Genomic DNA, 17705 nt, shown 5'->3' on the forward strand with positions numbered 1-17705 from the left:
CTTATAAATGCCCCTCTGTATTATCCTCCTTATAAATGCCCCCCCTTGTTGTCCCCCTTATAGATGCCCCCACCGTATTATCCCCCTTCTAGATGGCCCCCCCCTTGTTGTCCCCCTTATAGATGCTCCTGTTATCCCCCCTATAGATGGCCTCCTGTTATCCTCCTTAAAGATGGCCCCCGTTATCCCCCATTATTGATGCCCCCCCCCCGTGTTGTCCCCGTTATAAATCGTCTCCTGTTATCACCCTTATTGATGGCCCCCTGTGCATAGGCCCCCGGCGCAAAACAAAGCTTCATGATGCACAACAGTGATCATGGAGGGTGGCAGTAGCACTGTATCACTGTCTGGGGGCCCCTGCCGCCCAAGAGTCAGTGTGCCGCATCGGCGTGGGGACCCAGTCCGACGCTGTGTGTATATATATCTATATCATAAAAATTAAAGTCTGTCTGTCCCGTATAGACTTCCAAACGCCAGAACTGTTTGACCCCAAATTTGGCACACATATACATTGGGTGCCCGGGAAGGATAGAGCGAAAGTCCCGTCCCCGCCAGATGTACAGGAGGGGAGGGGGAGGGGGAAGAGCGCCCCATAGAGATGGATGGGAAAATCTCCACACTGCACACACTTGCCAGCAGAAACGGCAGTTGGAAGCCTTAGCAACCAATAGGATTACTCCTTTCATTTTCACAGGAAGCTGGAATCTGAGTGGTTGCTAGGGCAGCTGCCTCACAACAGATCCACAGAAATAAATGGTAGACCCCCTACTCCATCTATATAGTACATATATACAGGGCAGTATTACCAGCTGCTGCTGCCCTAAGCACTTAACCTGAAGATGCCCCATTCTCACTCACCAATTAGCATCAGGATTGGTAGGTAATAGCTCCACATGTCACATTTAACACCGCCACACCAGGCCTGACCAATACCGCCATACTGTGACTGGATAACACTGTCATACCAGACCTGACCAATACCGTCATACTGTGACAGGATAACACTGTCATACCAGACCTGACCAATACCGCCACACTGTGACAGGATAACACTGTCATACCAGACCTGACCAATACCGCCACACTGTGACTGGATAACATCGCTATACCAGACCTGACCAATACCACCTTACTCTGACTGGATAACACGGTCATAACACACCTGACCAATACCGCCATACTGTGACTGAAAAATACTGCCATACCAGACCTGACCAATACCGCCATACTGTGACTGGATAACACTGCCATACCAGACCTGACCAATACCTCCATACTGTGACTGGATAACACTGCCATACCAGACCTGACTAATACCACCATACTGTGACTGGATAACGCTGCCATACCAGACCTGTTCAATAACCCCCATACTGTGACTGGATAACACTGCCATACCAGACCTGACCAATACCGCCATACTATGACTGGATAACACCACTATACCAAACCTCACCAATACCACCACACTGTGACTGGAGAACAGCGCCATACCAAACCTGACCAATACCGTCATACTGTGACTTGATAACACCGCCATACCAGACCTGACCAATACCGCCATACTGTGACTGGATAACACTGCTATACAAGACCTGACCAATACCGCCATACTGTGACTGGAAAACACCGCTATACCAGACCTGACCAATACCGCCATACCCCCCCCCCCTCGAAAAGACGCCAGATTTTCTGGCAAGTCTGAACGGAAGGGTACTGCCCCTCTGCAAGACCATGGGTGCTTAATAATAAATACGACCCGGCAGGTATACAGATACAGAACCCCCAAACTATACACTACAGGTGCACGGGACCTCCACCAACTATATACTACAGGTATACAGGACCCCAAACGTAACAATACAGGTATACAGGACCACAAAACTATACACTACAGGTATACAGGAACTCCACCAACTATATACTACAGGTATACAGGACCCCCAAACTTTACACTACAGGTTTACAGGAAACCAAAACTATACACTACAGGTATACAGGACCTCCACCAACTATATACAACAGGCATAAAGGACCCTCAAGCTATACACTACAGGTATCCAGGACCCCCAAACTATATACTACAGGTATACAAGACCTCCACCAACTATACACTACAGGTATCCAGGACCCTCAAACTTTAAACTACAGGTATACAAGACCTCCACCAACTATACATTATCCTTAGGTCGCATTCACACATCAGTAATCCTGTCTGTAATTGCAGACTCAAAACTGCGGACAGGATTACAGATGTGTTTCAGTTCCTGTCCGTATTTGCAGGCACCCACTGTCATATAGGTGACACAGACGCACAATGGCTTCGTTTTGCTGCAGCATGGATCATGTCCCCAAATGGATCAGAAACACCTACAGATGTGTGTATGGGGCCATAGAACTCAATGAGTCTGCATGTGTGACAGGGGCCATAATGTCACATGATTCATGTGAATATAACAAATTTTAAGGATCCAGCTTGCACCACATGATAGAATAATATGCAAGTTTGGTTCTATTGTACAGTAAGAAACCAGACACTTTCTAGAGAAACAATGAACCCCTTTAATAACACAGTCACATTAAATAGCAAGACCACAATCAGTGCACATAAAAATCTCTACATAGTAATGTAGCAGCAAATAAACTTTCTGAGCTACATTCAAAGTAAGCTTCGCTGGAGTACCCCTTTAAGGGGGTTACATAGTTACATAGTTAATACGGTTGAAAAAAGACACATGTCCATCAAGTTCCACCAAGGAGGGGATGGATACAGGGAAGGGGGAGGGGTGATAAGTTCTATACATATGCATTTATATTATTTTGGTCTAAGAACTTGTCTAGCCCTGTTTTGAAGCCCTCTACTGTTTTTGCTGTGACCAGATCCTGTGGTAGACTGTTCCACAGATTCACAGTTCTCATAATAAAGAAGGCTTGTCGCCTCCGGAGGTTGAACCTTTTTTTCTCCAGGCGGAGACAATGCCCCCTTGTCCTTTGAGGGTGTTTTACCTGGAACATCTTTTCCCCATATTTCTTGTAGGGGCCATTTATATATTTAAATACATGTATCACATCTCCCCTTAAACGTCTCTTCTCTAGACTAAACAAATGTAATTCTTTTAATCTCTCCTTATAACTAAGATGCTCCATTCCCCTTATTAGTTTAGTTGCCCGTCTTTGTACCATCTCCAGCTCTAGGACATCCTTTTTATGAATCGGGTTCCAAAACTGGACAGCATACTCCAGATGAGGCCGCATCAAGGCTTTATAAAGCGGTAATATTATATCCCTGTCCCGAGAGTCCATGCCTGTTTTAATGCATGACAATATCCTGCTGGCCTTAGAAGCAGCTGACTGACATTGTGTGCTGTTCTGTAGTCTATTATCTACAAGTATACCCAGATCCTTCTCTATCAGTGACTCTCCCAGAGTAACTCCCCCCAGGACATATGATGCATGTGGGTTATTAGAACCCAGGTGCATAACTTTACATTTATCCACATTGAACCTTATTTGCCAAGTTGACGCCCAAACACTCAGTGTGTCTAAGTCATCCTGTAACATCCTGTAACATTTGGTTTGACAACTTCTGTCCTTAGTAAAACCATGCTGGTTATCACTTATAATACTATTAGCCACTACATATTCCTGGATGTAGTCCCTTATAAGCCCCTCAAATAGTTTCCCCACAATGGACGTTAAGCTCACAGGTCTATAGTTACCTGGGGAAGTTCGAGAGCCCTTTTTGAAAATCGGCATTACATTTGCCTTATGCCAGTTCCTCATGCAATTGTCACTGCGGAAAATAATTATAAATGGCTGCCGCTAGCCTCAATATTACACATGCCCGATGGTGTACAAACAATTATTTAAATATTTCGCAAACGGACTCCTTTACACCCTAGGGCAATAAAACTTAACTTTTATTTAAAGAATAAATGCTAAAAGACTGTCATAACAATAACAAACATAAATAGTGAAAGCACACGTGTACCCCAGCTACTGTAGTGACTGCATGCCCACTTAGGTGTTGCTAACCTAAGTGGGCATGCAGTCACTACAGTAGCTGGGGTACATGTGCGCTGTAGGCATTACATCTTGAGCTACACCTTAAAGCTAAGTACTATCTATATTGAACGCATGGTTGTGTCCGGTGATGTATTTTGTGGGACTCACTAAATTAAGTGTTTGAATGGATCTAATGGCGGCGCCGAGATTTTTCAAGGGGAATATCGTGTCCCTGTTTAGGAGGAGATTTTTACATGTACTTTATGCTTTATCAGCGGCAGACTTTTCTTTGTACAGTATTGTATCAACTATATTATGTGCTATTTGCTGATTCATACAATTAATACACCTGTTTCCCTGATGAACCTGTAAAAACTGACAGGAGAAACGCGTTGGAACTGTATATAAATTTTTGTATATAGGGTGTTGGTGAAGTTTTATTGTTATGCACGTCTTTCACTTTCTTTTTGTTATTTTTTCCCTGCACTTAGTAAGTAAGGAGGGACCGTCACCGTGGTTGGGGCCACCCTATTAAGGAGGTGGGTAACCCCAAAAGGCAGGGTGAGAACCGATCACTGGGATTAGCTGTGAGAGAGCACTTTCCCTCCCCTAGCCATTTGAGTACATCAGTGTGGACAGTTCTTATATATTTTTATATCTCCCTTTATCAAGCTACCTTAAGTGTAGGGATAAGTCCGAACACGTGTGCTTTCACTATTTATGTTTGTTATTGTTGTGACAGTCTTTTAGCATTTATTCTTTAAATAAAAGTTAAGTTTTATTGCCCTATTTTATTGTAAAGGAGTCCGTTTGCGAAATATTTATGCCAGTCCCTCGGCACAATACCAGTAAGCAAAGAATCACTGAATATTTCATACAAGGGTAGAGAAATTACAGAACTGAGTTCCCTAAGAACATCAGGCCATCAGGCCCTGGAGCTTTGGTTACATTGAGTTTATTTAATTTATCTTGGACCATATCTATAGTAAACCAGTTCAGTACATTACATGTGTGAGCAGCACTGGCCCCACCCACCTCAGTACTGGCCCCATCCACCATAGCTCCATCCTCTTCTTTTGTATATACAGAACTGAAGAAGCCATTAAGTGGAGTGTATACAGTATAGGGACTACCTACAATGGGGTGTATAGAGTATGGGGGCTACCTGCAAGTGGGGGGAGTGTATACAATATGTGGGCTACCTGCAGGGAGGGAGTGTATACCGTATAGGAGTACCTGCAAAGGGGGGGGGGGGAATTGGATACAGTACAGGGGCTACCTGCAAGGGGGGGAGTCTGTACAGTATTAGAAACTTTGAAACCTCTTCTGTGTTGTCCTCAACAAGGATGAGGACACACACACCTTACTTATGGTCTGCAGTCAGCGGGGGGGGGGGGGGGGATTTGCTGCAGATCCTGTACATGTGAACACACCCTAAGGGTGCCGTCACACCTACAGGATCAGCAGCGGATTTCACGCTGCGAATTCGCTGTGAAATCCGCTGGGGATCCGGTGTCATTCAACCCTGACATCCCGCTGGTAGTATGTAAATTAACCCCCTCGGCGGCCGGACAGAACTTACACTAACAGAGGCACCCATCATTCCGCCCACACAGACTGCTGTTAGATCGTGCAGGCTCCCCTCCAGTGTGTTCAGCGCCGTGCTGCTGCTGCCGGGAAGAGCTCTCTCCTCACGGCTCTGGACGCTGCACACACCGCTCCAGTTTGCTTCAGGGGGGGGGGAGGGGGGACATCAAGAGCCGTGAGGAGAGAGCAGCATCAGCACAGCGCTGAACACACTGGAGGGGAGCCTGCATGATCTAACAGTGGTCTGTGCAGGCGGGATGATGGGTGCCTCTGTCAAGAGGGTTAATTTACATACTCGCAGCGGGATGTCAATCCCGCTGTGAGTATGTAGTGTCATAGGGTTGAATGACACTGGTTCCGCAGCAAATTTCGCTGCAAATTCTCAGCGTGAAATCCGCTGCGGATCCGGTAGGTGTGAACAGTGTACAGTGTATATACAGTGTATACATTAAGGGGCTTAACTGCGGGGTGGTGGTGTTGGGGAATGTATACAGTAAGGGGGTGTTAGGGAATGTATACAGCATTGGGGCTACCTGGGGGGGGGGGTGTATACAGCATGGGGGCCACTTGAAGGGGGGAGTGTATAAAGCATGGGGGCTACATGCAGAAAGGAGTTTGTACAGCATGGGGGCTACCTGAAGGGGGGAGTGTATACAGCATGGGGGCTACCTGAAGAGGGGAGTGTATACAGCATGGGGGCTACCTGCAGGGGGAGTGTATACAGCATGGGGGCTACATGCAGAAAGGAGTTTGTACAGCATGGGGGCTAACTGAAGGCGGGAGTGTATACAGTATGGGGGCTATCTGCAAGGGGGGCAGTGTATACAGTATGGGGGCTACCTGCAGGGGCAGTGTATACAGTATGGGGGCTACCTGCAGGGGTTGAGTGAATACAGTATGGGGGCAACCTGCAAGTGGGGGGAGTGTATAGAGTATGGGAGCTACCTGCAGGGGTGGGGGGTGTATACAGTATGGGGGCAACCTGCAAGTGGGGGGGAGTGTATAGAGTATGGGAGTTACCTGCAGGGGTGGGGGGGGTGTACAGTATGCAAATTCTCAGCGTGAAATCCGCTGCAGGTCCGGTAGGTGTGAACAGTGTATATACAGTGTATACATTAAGGGGCTTAACTGCCGGGTGGTGGTGTTGGGGAATGTATACAGTAAGGGGGTGTTAGGGAATGTATACAGCATTGGGGCTACCTGGGGGGAGGGTGTATACAGCATGGGGGCCACTTGAAGGGGGGAGTGTATACAGCATGGGGGCTACTTGAAGGGGTGATTGTATACAGCATGGGAGCTACCTGAAGGGGGGAGTGTATACAGCATGGGGGCTACCTGCAGGGGGGAGTGTATACAGCATGGGGGCTACCTGCAGGGTCGAGTGTATACAGCATGGGGGCTACATGCAGAAAGGAGTTTGTACAGCATGGGTGCTACCTGAAGGGGAAAGTGTATACAGTATGGGGGCTATCTGCAAGGGGGGCAGTTTATACAGTATGGGGGCTACCTGCAGGGGGGAGTGTATACAGTATAGAGGCTACCTGCAGGGGGGGAGTGTATACAGTATGGGGGCAACCTGCAAGTGGGGGGAGTGTATAGAGTATGGGAGCTACCTGCAGGGGTGGGGGGTGTATACAGTATGGGGGCTACCTGCAGGGAGAGTGTATACAATATGGGGGCTACCTGCAGAGAGGAGGTGTATACATTATAGGAGTACCTGCAAGGGGGGGGAGTGTATACACTACAGGTATACAGGACCTCCACCAACTATATACTACAGGTATACAGGACCTCCACTAACACAGTCAATGTTGTATATAACCAGGCTTAGCATAACACTACCAATGTTGTACATAACCAGGCTGTATATAACACTGCTAATGTTGTATATAACCAGGCTGTATATAACACTGCCAATGTTGCATATAACTAGGCTCAGCATAACACTACCAATGTTGTACATAACCAGGCTGTATATAACACTGCCAATGTTGTATATAACCAGGCTCAGTATAACACTGTTAAAGTGACTCTGTACCCACAATCTGACCCCCCCCCAAACCACTTGTACCTTCAAAGAGCTGCTTTTAATCCAAGATCTGTCCTGGGGTCCGTTCAGCAGGGGATGCAGTTATTGTTTTAAAAACGACTTTTAAACTTGCATTAGTATATGCATTAGGCTGGCACAACCTCTCCTTCCCTCCTCCCCACCCTCCTCATGATTAGGAATGCTCCAGGCAGATTTCTTCCTATTCCCCAGCTTTGTGCATAATGAACATGGGCTGGATCGTTAAGACACCTGTGCAAAGCTGTAACAGCAGTAAATGTTCCTGGATCAGATCTTGGATTAAAAGCAGCTTTCCGGAGGTACAAGGGGTTTGGGGGGTCAGATTGTGGGTACAGAGTCGCTTTAATGTTGTATACCAGGCTGTATACTGTATAACACTACCAATGTTGCATATAACCAGGCTGTACATTACACTGACAATGTTGCATATAACCAGGCTGTATATAACACTGACAATGTTGTATATAACCAGGCTCTGTATATAAAACTGCCAATGTTGTATATAACCAGGCTCTGTATGAAGTCTGATCACATGATGACATCTCAGTTTGGCTATTAGGTATTTAGGATGTTTAAAGTTTTTAGTTTATTTCTTACCTACAGTTTACATAAACAGTTCAGAACTGTCGGGGTATATAGCCTATAAAGGGATATATAGGGCTCCTGGTGATTTCCTCTTAAACAAAAAAAAAAAACAAGGGCATAGATTTGCCTCCTGGACGAAATTGGAACAAATCTAATTAACACACTGGCACTTTATACCCGGGCAGCGCCGGGTACATTTTCTAGTATATATATATATATATATATATATATATATATATATATATACACACACACACACACACACACACACACACACACACACACACATACATACACACACATATGCACTGTGTATGTAAACCTATACTGATATGTTAGTTGGACAGTATAGGAAGGTATCCATCAAAACCAACCAAATAGTTCTACAACCAGAAGGAGGATAGAGATAAAAGTGAATAGAAAACCAATTTAGGTATTGATGAAAGAGGCAAAAGAGAAGGACTTATTGAGGCCCAGGGGATTCATAGTACATAGCCTGTAGATCCAATGGGCCTCTTTTTGTAAAAGGCATCTATCAATGTTTTTACCCCTAGGTGATGGACGGATCAGTTCAATCACCTGAAATTTGAAATGGAAAGGGCGCATATGCTGTGCCAACGGTTTCTCACGGTTATGTGTGATATCTTCAATGTGTTTCAGGATACGTCTACGGAACTCCCGTTTGGTCTTTCCAAGGTATCTTTTTTTGGCAGGGACAAATAGCCATATATATCACACCCACCGATTTACAGTTGGCAAACTCTCGGTATGGAAGATCCTATCGCTCCCGGTGCCTAAGAACGTATGTGATCAAGATATACTGACATGCCTTGCATGTACCACACTTGTATGTCCCCATCAGTCTAGTTTGTCAAAGCCACATAGTCGGGCCATGGGAGAAAAGTGGCTGTTGAGCAAATGGTCTCCCAAAATGTCTCCCTCGCCTACTGTATATCTTCGACCAAGGTGGCCACTATTGAGTCAGAGGTAAGTATGGGCCAAATTGTATCCAGAATGAATCAGACACAGGAACGTGTGCCAGTCTCACAGCACGCTTCTGCATCGGATCGGATCAGAGCGCTCTTATCCACTTCTACATAGTAATGTGGTGAGTAACACTCCAGCAGTTACAGGCTTGCTAACTCGCATAACTAGCATGCAACAGTAAAGCTATGATCAATAACTTGGGGAGCTGTATTGTACACTTGATATGACTACTATAACTGTTACATAGATATTTGTTTTCACGCTCATGGAGACTACACTGAGTCACAACTTCCCTTGAGCACTTCCCTTGACTGCTAACACAACATGCATCACTTCATAGAAGTCATATCTACCTTTACTGTCACTACAAACCACAAACTGTCACTATAAACCATAACTGTATCCACTTACTACTATAAACTATATTCAAGTTGAATCATGCTCAGAACTATTATTGTTAGATATACACAACCAGCAATCTGTATTTCTAGACACAAATTCCAATCTAACATCATCATACTTTTTCCAATATTAGAGCAAACAGCACATTGCAACACCACATCTGCATGTTCCACCCGAAGTTTAGCTTCTTGTAGTGCACCACTCTGTACCTCGAATATCAGAAACGCATGTGTTAACATCTATATACTTCAGGGACTGGCAAGTTAGAGCATATGTTGAGAGAGACCCGGATACTCTCTCACTTTTTACCTCTTTAATAATAAAGATCACTAACTGTTTCAAGATAACCCTAAACAACAGAGTAAGGGGCTACTTATGTTCCAAGGTTGCCCATGGCTATTCCTTTACTTCTAGATATGAAAGAAGCACCATAAGAACAAACTTTGCATCCATATTATACAGAGCAACACCAAAACAGAGTGAGCCAGACATCTGGTAAACATCAAGACAGATTTTGCTTGATATCCAGCCTGACTGAGGTATATGACTACACACTAGTCAACTATTGGTCTCTCTTGTATTATAATTATGGGAACAAACCTGTAAACAATCTTCCTATTTCCTGAAGAACTTCACAACCATACAGGGGAAACGCGTAAGGGACTGGAAGATGGGATACCACCAACAACTAGCTCAACCTTTGAGGGTGTTTCTATATTGAGATGTGACCCATTTGTTCACATCAAACTATTTCCTGCCTTACCTTTATACGCCTTGACCATATCTTTCTCTGACCTGAGACAGAAAGTCTCGCTATAACTGGACTTCACAAGGACCCAGACCTACCAAGTTCAGTACCTCCTGTTGTTTAGGGATGCCTGAACCAGGGAATCCCAATCTAGTGGTAGGTAGAGTCAACATAGAGTTAACATATGACCCATATGCACCCTGATCTATGTTTCTTGTCTGTTTGTGTATAATATATTTGTTGATTACAATAAATACTACAAGACATATTACAGCTAAACCACCGCAGCCTCTTTGCTTGCCATTTAGATTATAGATTCCCACTGTAGTTTATGAATTAACACTGTCAGGTCCCCCCCATCCTTGCTTCCGGCACCGGCCAGAGCCTGCGCCGTAATGGCGCTGATCCCAGCTCAGCACTAGATTGCCTTTAGCTGCAGCAGCAGTATAATAAAACGCCCTCCCCTAATAAAAGTTTGAATTACCCCCCTTTTCCCATGTTATAAATAAAAATAAACAAACAAACATGTTTGGTATCGCCGCGTGCGTAATCGCCCAAAATATTAATTTATCATGTTCCTGATCTCACACAGTAAATGGCGTAAGAGCAAAAAAATGTTCAAAACTGCGCATTTTTGGTCGCATCAAATCCAGAAAAATTGTAATAAAAAGCGATCAAAAAGTCGCATATGCGCAATCAAGGTACCGAAACAAAGAACATATCATCGTGCAAAAAATGACACCTCACACAGCACCATAGGCCAAAGGATAAAAGTGCTATAAGCATGTAAATAGAGCGATTTTAAGGAACATATATTTGTTCACAATGGTTTGAATTTTTTACAAGCCATCGAATAGAATAAAAGTTATACATGTTACATATCGTTGTAATCGTAACGACTTGAGGAACATATATAAGAAGACAGTTTTACCCCAGGGCGGGCGGCGTAAAAACAAAAAAAAAACCAAATAAAAAAAGATGCGTTTTTTTATTTTTTTTTTTCAATTTCACCACACATTGAATTTTTTTCTGGTTTTGCAGTGTACTTTATTACTTTGCACTTTAATTCAGCATGTCATTGCAAAGTACAATTAGTGTCGCAAAAAATAAGGACTCATGTGGGTTTCTAGGTGAAAAAATGCAACTGCTATGGCCTTTTAAACACAAGGAGGAAAAAACAAAAACGCAAAAATTTAAAATTGGCCCGGTCCTCTAAGGGTTTAAAAAAAAAAAAACAGACTAAACACAGGAATTCCAGCCAGTACAAAGCATAACAGCTCAATGTGTCCATCAATCACATGACTACCTTCCCTGTGAGTGCTCAGATGGCCTGGGAAACACAGGCCGTCCTTTTATCTGAGAAAAAAAGTCAGTCAGAAAACAGGAAGTGCAGTGTTCTCCATGATAAAGAAAAAAAAATAAAAAAAGAACGTAAGTTGCAAACATCGACTGTTGATTTAGATTTTGTAAGTTATAACGACAGTGACACTTTAAATAATTTCCCTCAACATACCTCTATCCAGGTCTAACATCGTAGATCATTTGTCTGATTAGGTTCTCTTTATTATTTAATTTTAGCACTTGTGTAACAATCACGTGTAATATTATGTCAAATTTAAGCAGAAATACTAAAAATTTGAAGGGTTCATAAACTTTCAAACACCAATGTTTGTTACACAAAATACAGCTGTTGTTGAGGAAGAAAGTCTGAAATGCCATTTATATTGATTTATGTTGCTTTACCTTCTCAGTGCAGATACATCTCCAGTATATGCAGCAAACAGAAGATTTATCACAGATTTAACCTAAAAAATAAATAAAACAAAGATTTTCAATATACACAAGACATTTCCACACTATTGTACTATTATATATTTTGACCATTTAGTTTTAGTTAGGTCATAAGAATTTTTGCAATATACACTAATAAGCTAAAATGAACAGTTTTTTAAATACATAAAGCTGAATGTCCCCTCAGAGCTGTGCTTGCCTCTGTGTTATTTCTGCATTCCTGCTGGACACGCCCCTCCCTGGAAATTCGTACAGAGTATACAAACGCTGACAGCAGCATCAGATAACAGCCCTGACACAGACAGAAACAAAACCTCCTCCCCCATTTCCTAGCAGCACATTCTCCCCCCACAGAGGTCACTTAGCAGAGCTGAGGGTGATGTGTGAGGAGCAGCGCAGGGGAGTAGCTGGATGAAGGGACAAGTACCCAGTGCTTCAACCAGGAGGGACATGCCAGCCATGACTCCAATGTACTGCATGAGGGAGAGTGGGTAAGTGACTGATGGGAGGACTACAAGTCCCAGCACAACAAAGCTGTGTTCCATAGTACATATAACATTCACTATCAGATGTCTGCAGCAGGTGCCCCCACCTCCATGGCTGACGTTATCCTACAGTGTTAGGAGAGCAGATGACTGTATCTAATCCCACTGTGTGTGATACCATCTGCTGGGGCTCTGTATCTAATCTTACTGTGTCATACTGTATGCTGGGGCTCTATCTGATCCCAATGTAGGGATGCACGATGCACCGAAATATCGATACTACTATCGATATTTCGGGCAAAAAAACTGTTCGGTACCAGGATTTTCTGGTATCGATATTTTATGTTAAACTGCACTATTAGGCAGCTTAACATTAAGTATAGCGCAGAGAACACGGCCAGCGGCTATCTGAGCGCCGGCAGTGTTCTCTGTATGCCTCTTCCTGCTCCCTGGTGTACCCTCTTCTGTTCTCCCTCCCTCCGCTCTCGGCGGCGCCAATTTGCAATCGCTTGTGCCGGCTGTTTATCTGTGTAGTCAAAACTGATAGCGGCATTTATCCCTCCTGAGCCGCTCCATATGCAGCGGCCCTCTGCCTGTGTCTCTCTGATAATAGGGTCCGGCTCTGCCAGACTCTGTTATCAGAGAAGTGATTTATACAGAGCAGCCGGAGGTCTGGGCGGCTGGGGAGAGGAGAGGGAGAGCGGGAGGTCAGAGGAGCCGAAGCTGCACGGAGGTATCTGCGGCTGAAGAGGGAGAGCGGGAGGAGGCTGAAGAGGGAGAGCAAGAAGTCCCGGAGAGGAGAAGGGGGCCCTGGCAGGTGGGGGAGGTGCACGGGGGCTGTGAGGTGCCGACATCAGCATAAGTAAAAGCAATTGTCCTGTGACAATGGGGTTGCACGGCCATTCTGTGGCCCCCTTCTCTCCTTGCGCACGCTTTGCGGGGATTGTGGTCGCTGACCGTTACAGTGATGTTTTTTGGTTAGGGACTCATATGTATCAGAAGACCTGCACGTGGTACATGAGGCAATATGGTTTGGCCAAATTATATACTAACTTCTGATGTTGGTTTTAAATGTAGCTGAATAAGCTTTTGTGTCAGCCATGGGTGCGATGTGCAGCCATTTCTGTCTTTTTGGCTTGTGCATAAGTAAAAGCAATGCATAGCAGAGCTGTCTAAGTAATGCATAGCAGAGTTGCCTAAGTGATCGCTGTACGCGGTATAGCAGAGCTGTCTAGGTGATCGTTGTACGCGGTATAGCAGAGCGTTCTAGGTGATCGCTGTACGCGGGCTTTCGATTTGAGGAATTTTATTTTTTGCCTACTTAAATTATAGTTACACTTTAAATCACTGACTAATCCAGGGGTGTCAAACTCAAATACATAGCGGCAGAAGGTACATGCCGCCGATGCGGTTGTAACTAGAGATGCGCGGACCGTCGGACTTTTGGTCCGACGGCATCTGCGCTCGATCGTGATGCCTGTGATCCAGGGTGTATAATTGCGATCTCGGGAATATGCGGCCAGGATATTCCAGGGAATTCCAGATTGATTCCCTGGAATATCCTGGCCGCATACTCCCAGGATCGCAACTATGCACCCGGGATCACAGGCATCACGATCATCATCGCTCATCTCTAGTTGTAACATATAGTACTTAGCCCCCCTCAATAGTGCCCCATACAGTTGTTAAATACCCAGCAGCTCTGCGTGTGTGATATCACAATGCTGCCTATGCCAGGACGCGGATCTGACATCTAATAAAACTCACTTCTAGGCCGCAGGCAGCAAAAGGCCTGCAGCCTAGAAGTGAGTTGTAATAGAAGGCGGCGCAGTGTCCCGGCACAGGCAGCATTGTGACAACACCAAACATGCTGCTTGCGTTGGGTGCATCCTGCAGAGGATTATAATATGGCCGGTCCAGGCAGCCCATATTATAATTAGCTGTGCTGTCAACGTGCCAGCTATAGGACATCAACTGATTTCCTCTGCAGCCAAAAAATAATGGGCCTTTTCTAGAAATTGTCCTTATGCATGCATTAGCAAGAAAAATTCTAAAATAAATACAGTGGTACCTTGGTTTAAGAGTAAGTTGGTTTAAGAGAGTTTTGGTTTAAGAGCTCACAGTTTTTCAAAATTGTGACTTGGTTTAAGAGCATTGCTTTGGTTTAAGAGCTCCCTGTACTGGGTGGGAGCGCGAGTGGAGGAGGGGCATGGTCTGCATAGCGGGGTCTACAGCACTGTACTCTGACCCAGGAAGTCTCCCTCACCTTCCAAATCATAGCAGATCCACTTCAGGCTGAGGCTTACATCAGGGGACAGGACTGTGGAGGTAATCTCTCCATAGCTGTAACCCCCCCCTCTCTCCCAGACAGATAGTGCTGCATGTATGTGCCCACATCTTCCCTGCTCACTCCTTAATGCTCCCTGCAGTCTCTGTCAGCCCGTGTGTTTCCCATCCTCTCCATTACTGTACAGTAACTTATAATGACATATTCAGCTGTTTTTGAATGTTTGTTTCATTAGTTTTACATGTTATTCAGAATAATAAATCATTATTTTTGGGGTGTGGAACCAATTATCTGCATTTCTATGATTTGCTTTGGAAAATTTGCTTTGGATTAAGAGTGATCTGGATTACAAGCACGGTCCCGGAACGAATTATGCTTGTAATCCAAGGCACCACTGTATATATGTTTTTAAATATTTATTTTAAGTAAAAACAATACAGTGATTCCTCAACTTACAATGGTCTCAAGATACAATATTTTCAACATACAATGGTCCTTTCTAGATCTGCGGCACATGTAAATAAGTACAGTCACATGAAAAAGTTTGGGCACCCCTATTAATCTTAATCATTTTTAGTTATCAAAATTTGGGTTTTTGCAACAGCTATTTCAGTTTGATATATCTAATACCTAATGGACACAGTAATATTTTAGGATTAAAATGAGATTCATCGTACTTACAGAAAATGTGCAATATGCATTCAAACAAAATTTGACAGGTGCAAAAGTATGGGCCACCCTAACATTTCCCCTATTTATGTTCCAATACTCGCAACCGAGTGGGACTTAAGGGGTTATTTATCAGGGTGGTGTGGTGCTCTCCCCATCATGGAGGCACCCCGTGGCAACAGGTTAGAGATATCTGGCTATCCCGTGTTTTGAGACTCACAACCGGGACTCCATAGACTTTTGTTTTGCAAAATTATGGGCACCTCAACTGAAAAATGACATTAATATTTAGTAGATCCTCCTTTTGCAAAAATAACAGCCTCTAGTCTACTCCTGTCCTTCCTGGATGAAGGTTTTTTTGACCATTCCTCTTTACAAAATAATTCCAGTTCAGTTAAGTTTGATGGTCACTGAGCATGGACAGCAGCTTCAAATCATCCCACAGATGTTCAATGATATTCAGGTCTGGGGACTGGGATGGCCATTCCAGAACATTGTAATTGTTCCTCTGCATGACTGCCTGAGTAGATTTGGAGCGGTGTTTTGGATGATTGTCTTGCTGAAATATCCATCCCTGGCGTAACTTCAACTTCGTCACTTATTCTTGAACATTATTCTCAAGCATCTGCTGATACTGAGTGGAATCCGTGCGACCCTCAACTTTAACAACATTCCCGGTGCCGGCATTGGCCACACAGCCCCAAAGCATGATGGAACCTCCAACAAATTTTACAGTGGGTAGCAAGTGTTTTTCTGGGAATGCTGTGTGTTTTTGCCACCATGCATTATGCCTTTTTGTATGACCAAACAACTCAATCTTTGTTTCATCAGTCCAGAGGACCTTCTATCAAAATGAAACTGACTTGTCCAAATGTGCTTTTGCATACCTCAGGTGACTCTGTGTGTGGCGTGCTTGCAGAAACTGCTTCTTTTGCATCACTCTCCCATACAGCTTCTCCTTGTGCAAAGTGCGCTGTATTGTTGACCGATGCAAAGTGACACCATCTGCAGCAAGATGATGCTGCAGGTCTTTGGAGGTGGTCTGTGGATTGTCCTTGGCTGTTCTTACCATTCTTCTTCTCTGCCTTTCGGATATTTTTCTTGGCCTGCCACTTCTGGGCCTAACAAGAACTGTCCCTGTGGTCTTCCATTTCCTTACTATTGTGCGAGATATAGTCTGACAAATATCTCTATATCTATATGTATACTCAGGTATAGCTCGTACTGCCATATGGTATCCATTATATATATACTTGAATGTGTCTTTGTTCTCTTAAGAGTTGGGAGGGGGGGAGCGAGTTGTCTGGGTGTCACATAACTTAGGAACTCATCAGCATAAGACCCTCCCGAGTAGGCAAATAGCCAATTGTGCCAGTATTAACCCATGATGTAACCACCTCTTTTCCTGTACGTCATAACTAGTATAAGAACTGTTGTTTGTGTAATAAAGCAGAATCCTTTTGCATTGATACCAATTGCTATTGGTGTCTGTGTGAATCTGTATGAGCGCTCATACTATTATTTGATATAATTTGGATACCGCACAAAGAGGAAGACATCGCTATTAGTGCGATAACAATTTTGGTGCCGTGACTCGGATGATCTAGATCTAAATGGCGTTTGTTCAACCGTACCAGAGATAAGCTTTAAGGGGGAACATTAGATGAGATCACAGCTGCAGCAGAGGTAAGAAAGCCTTATTTCTTACACTCTCCTCTTGGTTCCCGCTTAGCTTGTCCCTAAGTGTTGACCTGACGTTATTTAGGGTTCAATTGTGCTGGATCTAGATCTAAATTAAGAACCCTAAGATCCCCTCTTTGTGTTGGTAGTGCTAAAAGTCTGTGTTTTGTAGAAAGAATATCCGGTACCATTCGGATATAACGCAGTACGTGAGACGTAATACGTAGTATTGTGTATTGTGTAAGGGCTCCCTCCAGAGGATGTTATATAGGAACTGCATAAAGAAATTGCATATAAACAGAAAGTGAGTTAGAACTGTCTGTAACTGTGAATAAAGAACCCATATATTAGTTAGCCTCACTCTCGCAGCTGAGTACAGTCAGCCGAGTGCAGAGAGCTGGAAAAAAACAA

The 17705-nt window shown here is 44.2% G+C and overlaps 1 protein-coding gene across 1 annotated transcript in view; it reads right to left on the reverse strand.

Annotated features, from left to right (window-relative positions):
- GLS (glutaminase) overlaps positions 1-17705 on the reverse strand; it is a 356615-nt gene that overhangs the window by 35780 nt on the left and 303130 nt on the right. Inside the window, exon 15 of the mRNA XM_069983572.1 lies at positions 12126-12187. Coding sequence (XP_069839673.1) covers positions 12126-12187 — 62 coding nt within the window. The remainder of the gene's footprint in view (positions 1-12125; positions 12188-17705) is intronic.

Source organism: Dendropsophus ebraccatus, chromosome 9 (genome assembly GCF_027789765.1).
Source record: "Dendropsophus ebraccatus isolate aDenEbr1 chromosome 9, aDenEbr1.pat, whole genome shotgun sequence".
Taxonomy (NCBI): domain Eukaryota; kingdom Metazoa; phylum Chordata; class Amphibia; order Anura; family Hylidae; genus Dendropsophus; species Dendropsophus ebraccatus.